Below are 7,879 nucleotides of genomic sequence, written 5' to 3'. Positions count from 1 at the left end.
GATTATTATAAAACGTAAATATATCAAAAGGAAAAAAACAGGAACCATAAAAAATTACTTTTGATTATTTACAAAATAATAATTAAATTTTTTTTGAGATTTAGCGGCTGGTCTATTTGTGAGCCGTTGGTCCAAGGTGCAGAATGTGTCCACGGTGAAAATATAATTTTGTACACAAAATTTTAAAATTTTGCTTGAGAATATCAGATAAAACGCCAATTAAAATTAACAGTTATCATTGGTGCCTGCAGTATTGCTGTTCATCTTAAATTGCACAATTATTGCATTTTAGCGGCTACAAAGCAAAAAATTTATTTTTGCTTGTGATCTTTATTACTTCGTATTTGTAAGAATAAGTAACTAAGATTACAATTTTTTTTTTTTTGATTTTTTTTTTGATTTTTTTTTGACTTGTGACCCAATTGTTAGCTAGCCACAAATCTTGAAAACGTGTGACCCACTTGTTAACTAGCATAATTGTTTAAGTAATGATAGTTTAAAGAACATTTGAAACAACAAGAGATTTTCTATAAATAGGTCCATTATTTACTATTTATAGTTTAATTTAAAAGAAATTTCAGACATTTTGTTTATTAAAGTCAAAAATAAATTTAAACTGGTTAATTTTGATTTTCCTTAAGATCTACATTTTATTTTTTCTTGACTTTTTTGTGATTCGATACTGTAAAATGCAATTTAATTCTGATATTTTGTGTGAAGGAAAGGAAAGTTATATGCCTGCTTACAAAAACAACCAAATTAGGTGATTATATGAGCCAAGTCACTAACAAAGGTAACTTTAAGTTTCTATTTATCACAAGTGACTCATAAGGTTTTTAAGTCTTCGTTTAAAAATCTTTTTATCATCTTTCCTTAAGCAACACTCTGACAATTAATAAAGATTTTTATCCTTTTGTTCTAGCATTGATTTGCTACCCATTATAAAACAAAATTTATTAATCATTAGATAAAGTTCAGTAAAGCAGGAGCTATTGCTCTTGACAAAAAAGATTTTACCTAAACTTCTTTTATATAGCGTATCTAAACAAGTTTTCAAATATATTGTATCCCCTCTTATTTGCAATGTTAAAGCTGTTAATGGATAATACTCTGCTTTATTTCCCATAACTTCTGGGACACCACCAATTTCCATCTTTTATTCTGTGTTGTTTCTTATCTACATTAATGATCTTTCTGATAATCTTACATCCAAAACAGTTTTTATTGCTGATGGCACAACTACATACTCCAATCTTGACAAAAAGTTATTGCTTTTTGATTGCTTTGAACAGAGAGCTAGTTTTGAATGTGATTTTTCTTCTGTTACAACTTAAGGTCGCAGTGGCTGGTGATATTTATCTTTGAGAAACTCAGTTGTTTACTGCTAATAGCTGTTGCAGTATTGTTGATGTTCTTGTATTAATAAATGGCACCACTTGTTCTAGATCTTTTACTTTACATCTTTTTGGATTATCTTTTACTACTGGCCTTTATTTAAACCATATATCCAATCCTTTTCAAAGTTAGCTTTTGCTAAGATAGCCTCACTTTATTGTGCTAGTCATTTTTTTACTTCTGATTCCATTCTCTACTTCTATAAATCTATTATTGGTCTTTGCATAGAATAGTGTTGTCTAATTTGGAGTGATTCTTCTAATGATGCGTTTTCCCTTGCAGGCAAACTCCAAAAACACATTGTAAATATAGTTGGACCTGCTCTAGCTGCCAATTTTGAGCTTTTGTTTAAAGTTACATTCTTTTACTTAAGCAGAGTTACATTCTTTTAATGTTTCTGTTGTTTCATGCTCAAAAAACTTTAATTCATCTATTTCTTTTCTTTAGACATCAATGCTTTAAAATTTTATTCTGTTTTCTTGACTTATACAATTAAAATTTTTTTAAATCTATTAACCATTTTCTTGCTCTTAAACTCTCTTCTTGTTTTCTGTTTTTTTTAGTTGTTTTTTTTAAGTAATTTAAATAATGGTTACTTGCGGTCTTATTCAAAAGAACATTTCTTAATGTGTGTGTGTGTGTGTTTGTGTGTGTTTGAATTTTTAAAAACAGAAAGTAATGAAGGGTAAGATAATTTTGTTGTATTATTGCATTATATTTATTGTATTTTAGGCAAAAACTTTAAAATGTTATCACCAAAAATTATAAAGCTTGATGAAGTAGTTGTTAATCGAATAGCTGCTGGAGAAGTTATCCAAAGACCATCTAATGCCATCAAAGAAATGATTGAAAATTGTCTAGATGCCAAATCAAAGTCTATACAAGTAACTTTAAAAAATGGTGGTTTAAAATTTATTCAAATTCTTGATGATGGATGTGGTATACGAAAAGAAGATATGAGTATTGTTTGTGAACGTTTCACTACTAGTAAACTAAGCTCTTTTGATGATTTAAAATCAATTAATACCTATGGATTTCGTGGTGAAGCACTTGCAAGCATTAGCCATGTAGCTCATTTAACAATAACATCAAGAACAGCTGATTCACCTTGTGCGTATAAAGCAGTATATGAGGATGGAAAGATAGTTGCACAACAAGGTGGTGATGCTGTAGCTCGTCCTTGTGCAGGAAATAAAGGTAACTTAACTTATTCATATAAGTAATAAAATTAAGTTTTATGAGAAAATGCTAGGTGAAGTTCTTTACTGAATGTTAATAAGGCATAGTTAAAAATCATCTTGTGATGTATCTTGTGTAAGTTTTATAGATTTGTTTTGAATTGGTTTTTAACATTTTTTTTAGTTTAATGAAATATTTTTTAGTTTAACATTTCTTTGCTCTGGACATTGATTTAGTTATTGTTAATGATTTAGTAAGTTATGCAAATGTTTTAATTTATTTTTTACAATTTCTTCTGAATAAAAGAATAACAACAAGTAATTTTAGTTAAATAGGCATGTTTGATTGGACAGAACATCCAATAATCTTATATCTTGTACATAAGCATTTAATTTTATATAAACAGTAAAAGGATGCAAATTGGCTGAATGACTGGTCACGCAAGATTGAGTTTTGGTTGATCAAACTTGAGCAGCAAACATATATATAGAAAATAGAAAATGATGCAACATTATAATGCAATCTTAAACAATCTTAACAATTTTATAGTCATTTTTATTTCATACAATTAGCTACGATTTTCAATTAAAATGAAACAATGAAATAAAAAGTATTGAAATAAAAAACCTATTAATTATGGAAAGTTTGTTTACTTGCTAATGGAAATAAATGAAATATACCAACATTATAATTATATGGAGTACTTTTTGAGTTAAAAAAATCTCACTGGATGCTAATAACCAGATTATTATTTCATAATCATGTTTTTGATAATTATTATATAATTTATATAATAATTATCAAAAACATTGCAATGTCGTTATACTTCTGTCTTAACAAAAAGTCATCCCTTTCTCTACCTCAACAAATCTCTTATTCTTCCCTGTATGGAATACTGTTGTCATATTTGGGCTGGTTCTTCTAATGATGCTCTTTCTCTCCTTGAAAAGGTCTAGTAATGCATTGTAAACATAGTTGGACCTGCTTTCTTTGTTAAGCTTAAGCCTCTCTCCCATCATAATAAGGTTGCATCTCTTTCTCTTTTCTACAAATACTATCATGGTTGCTGCTCAAAGAAGCTATTCTCTCTAGTTTCATGAACCAAAGCTCATTCTTGCTTGACTTTTCTTTTAGCAAAGTTAATTTTACAATGGATTTTATATATCGTTTCCAAAAAAAGATCAGAAGTAAGAGTTAATCCTAGAAGATGAAGGGTAACTCATCAAGTACATTATATTATTACATTATATATTAGCATTCATAAATATTAAAAGATCTAGACTGTTGTGATATCGATTAGCTGAAATAAATTGAGTTTTATTTGAGTTAAAGTTCACCAGCCACTGAAAGCCCCATGATGTTGTAGAAGTGAGATCTTTCTTGAATGCCCCTCCAAGCAATCAAAGAGTGTTGGCTTCTTATCAAGACAACAATTAACAGTAGTATTATCAGCGAACGATGCACCTTAGAAGTGAGAATTTATGGGAGATCATTAGTTTAAATTAAAAAAAGTATAGGGTCAAGGACAGAACTTTGAGGAACCCCTGAAGTTGTAGGAAATAAAGAAGAGTGCTGACCATCGAGGACAACTTTTATACTACGTTTGGTAAGAGAGAATTCAATAATCTTAAAAATGTTACCTGATGCACTGTAAGAAGAGAACTATGGGGAATACCAGCTTGCCTAACCTTATGGAAGGCTTTAGAAATGTTGAGAGAGAGAGCCTTAACCTCTCCAAATCTATCTAATGCACAATAAAACCTATCAGTTATTTCTGTTAGCAAATCTGCTGTAGAATAAGAAGATCAAAATTCATATTCATGATCAGGAAGTTATTAGATTCAATATGAGAGACTAAGTGTTTGTTAATTAAAGAGTCAAAAATCTAGCTTATGATAGGAAGAAGAATAATAGGACAGTAGTTAAAAGTCAGATCTTCAGAATTTTGTAGAAGAATCTAGGCAGGAAATCACTTTATATACAGAAGCTGGATTGGTACCAATGTCAAGGAATGGATCAACCTGTTTGTCAGCTATATCAGATAGGATGTGGATAGTGGCATCCCAAGCAATCAGTTATGCTGTTGTTTCAGTCCTGCTATTTAACTTGAAGTTGTAACTTAGGGCTCCTTATGTGGCTTCGACAATGCACACCAAAAGCATTTACAAGGAAGCCATCCATGTGTGACATAGAAATTGTAATGAGAGCTATTACAGAGTTCAGGAAACCTTACCACAAGCCAGCCTCAGAACCATTAAACTGAGTTTTAGAGCTGTACCCTCATTAGAAGATAACAGGAAGAGTTGCATAGACACTATCATACAGACAAAAACAAAAATCTATGAATAAAGTCAAGAAGAACCCAGCGTTCATCATCCTAGGCAGGATGATGAATGCTGGATCACAAAGTAGCGCAGTTTTACACTGTGCCAATCTAATATATGAAGAATGGGTTTGAGGCTGTTTTACAGAATTAATCTGTTTACCTCTAAATTCTTTGTTTAGGAGGCCTTTTACAAGATAGTAGCTGAATGTAGTTAACATCTGCCCAAGATGAGTATTTTTATCAAGACACCATCTCTAGGCTTTACTCAACCAAGAGCCCTGGGACAGGGGAGTTTTATGTTGGAGTTTATTTTTCCTAGGCTTTGCCTAAAAAAAGCAAACCCTACAAGGCAGCAAGGCATGGGGCAAGTAGTACTGGGTTACATGATACCAGTACCAGTGATCCTAATGATCCTAAACCTGACCTGACCTGGAATAGTTAAAAGAAGTTACTTTCTGTAAGCAGTACTTTAAAACATTGATGGGAATATTTTGGAAATGCATTCAGAAAACATTATATCTAACTAATAAAAAACATCTAATACTAAAGATTAAGATGAGCTAAGGTTTTATAGTTAAAGTCACTAGTTGGTACTGAGATCACACCTCATCAGAGATTTAAGAAGAAAACAAACATACATAAAGTAACTTACAATTAAGTGAACGTTGCTCCAAAACTTCAAACAGAACACAAACAAAAAAGTATACATGTAGTAAATTATAAATGAGCGAGTACAACATCAGAGTTTCAGACAAAACACAAACGTACAAATAGCAACTTATGGGTGAGTGAACACCACACCAGAGGTTTAAACAGAACAAGCATACATATATGGTAAAATACAGGTGAGCTAACATGGTAACTAAGCCACCTCCAAGCCAATCTGGAACAGATTGCTTTGGATACTATGTTTCAGTAGCATGGTTTATCATGATGATCATACACTTGTATGACCTGACAACAGGTCCATCAGCCTGATTCTTAAATTTCACTTAAGAAAGTTTGTGAAGTTTTGTATGTGAGAACGCACGCACTTTGCGTTTTACACTCGACATCAAAAGAAAAGTCTTTGGCTAGACTTTCTTGGTAGCTCTAATCCATTTATTTTTGAAGTCTCTAATGTTTTTAACTTCTTTTACATTGAACCTTAGTTTTCTTTTGACAAGAGCCCAATATCTTTCGATTGGATGAAGTTCGGGACGTTTTAGTGGATTGCAGTGTTTTTCAACGAAATCTACTTTATGTTCTCTAAGCCAGTTTAAAGTTGTCATAAAGTAGTGGCATGATGCTAAATTGGGCCAAAATAACAGGTTACCCGCGTGTGTTCTTAAAAACAGCAAAAGACATTTCTTGAGGCATTCTTTTATGTATATTTTGGTGTTAATTATTCCCATAGTCACAAAACAAGAGCTTCTTTCACCACATTCACAAATTGCTTGCCAAACTAAGAATTTTTTAGCAAATTTTTGCATTCCAATGCATTTATAATTGGAATTCAGTTTCTTGCAATTATTGCTGAATAATATTGGTGTCCTGGAAGAGATCGGAAATGTGCAGCACAGTAAGTTTCAGCGTCAATAATCAAACAAGATTTTTTGGCACATAATTTTTTTTAGAGCAACTTTGAACAACGAATTGCGGCGTTTTCTAGCTTTTCTTCAAGGCGAGGAACTTTTTTCTTTTTATAAGATTTATAGCCGCAATTTCTCTTCACTCTTTGTATAGTGGAAGCACTTGTCTTGAATTTATTCGTTAAAGTTCAAACAGAAATCTCCAGTTTTCTGTCTAAGGCATCTTTCACTTTTTTACCAAGATCTCGTCTAACAAAACATTTTCCTTTCACTTCCTGATTTCCTGTTAATTGATTAATTAAATCGTTTCACAACGCTCTGCACTTTTCTCAAAGCAATCTGCAACTCTTTAAAGCCAGTCTATCAAAAAATTTGCAAGTCACAAAACTTGCGGTACCTATTTGTAAGTTCCACTATTTGCGGCAAATTATTTTTGCAAGTTCCACTACTTGTGGTACATTTTAAATATGAAAATGATATGACCTAAATGAACCACATTTAATTAAGTTTACACTTTAGGTGTCTACTTTGCTATCGCACAAGTATTATCATATATGACAACATATTCAAATTATGAAAACATTAATTCACTTGATATTACATCAGCAACCAGTTGGAATTTTTTCATGCAATGATCAACAGCTTCAGAGTCAGTTTCACCTTTAGTCCAGTATGAAATAGTGTAAATGATGTCGCTCTGTGTTTTTTTTTTAATTTTTTACTCTGCCATTATATAAGACTGTCCTTGTTGAGTTGATACCATACTATTCATGGCAGAGGTTTCTCCCAATAATTCTTTCTGACATAACATCATTTAAACCATTTATTTGCTTTGTAGACAAGTTTTTAAACAAATTCAGAATTTCACTGAGTTAGTAAAGATAATTGTCGCTCTAATTATCTATTTTCTTTTTCATCGATTTTTTGGCGTTTGTCAGTCTGTCTTTTAGAAATCTCAGCTCAAATTTCTGCATGTTGAAGTTGATTTTTTATTTGTTTTCTTTGGGCTGCTTGAATAGCCCACTTAACAATTTTTTCTCTAGAAAAGTCATTAAGATTGTCCAGATAATTCACAGTCCTATTCTTTTTTGTTCTTAATTTGCAAGATATGATGTCAATTGCTGCATTAGGGGATCTTTTGTGGCACTGAACATTCCCATTAACTCCTCACTGTCTATGTTATGAAGCCTTACACTTGCTGTCTCTTCTTGCAGTGCTTTTGTAATTGTAACGGAAAAGTAGCGTTTATACTGTCGATTCAAGACCTTATTTTTTGCAATGAGACAAGCCTTAGTCATGGCAATAAGCTGGTCATCAATTGAACATATTGCTGTTATTGGTCTTTCTACAATAAAATTGCAGCTACTTTTCTTTATTGCAATACCACCAACATGATCAAAAGTTGCTT

General features: G+C 31.6%; 1 protein-coding gene across 1 annotated transcript in view; it reads left to right on the top strand.

Moving 5' to 3' along the window:
- Positions 1-2,116: 2,116 nt before the first annotated feature.
- LOC136071798 (DNA mismatch repair protein Mlh1-like) overlaps positions 2,117-7,879 on the top strand; it is a 35,041-nt gene continuing 29,278 nt past the window's right edge. The window contains exon 1 of the mRNA XM_065797122.1: positions 2,117-2,592. Within this exon, the coding sequence (XP_065653194.1) occupies positions 2,142-2,592 (451 nt within the window). The 5' untranslated portion in view covers positions 2,117-2,141. The remainder of the gene's footprint in view (positions 2,593-7,879) is intronic.

Source organism: Hydra vulgaris, chromosome 05 (assembly GCF_038396675.1).
Source record: "Hydra vulgaris chromosome 05, alternate assembly HydraT2T_AEP".
NCBI lineage: Eukaryota > Metazoa > Cnidaria > Hydrozoa > Anthoathecata > Hydridae > Hydra > Hydra vulgaris.
This window is presented reverse-complemented; position numbering and strand designations above follow the sequence as displayed.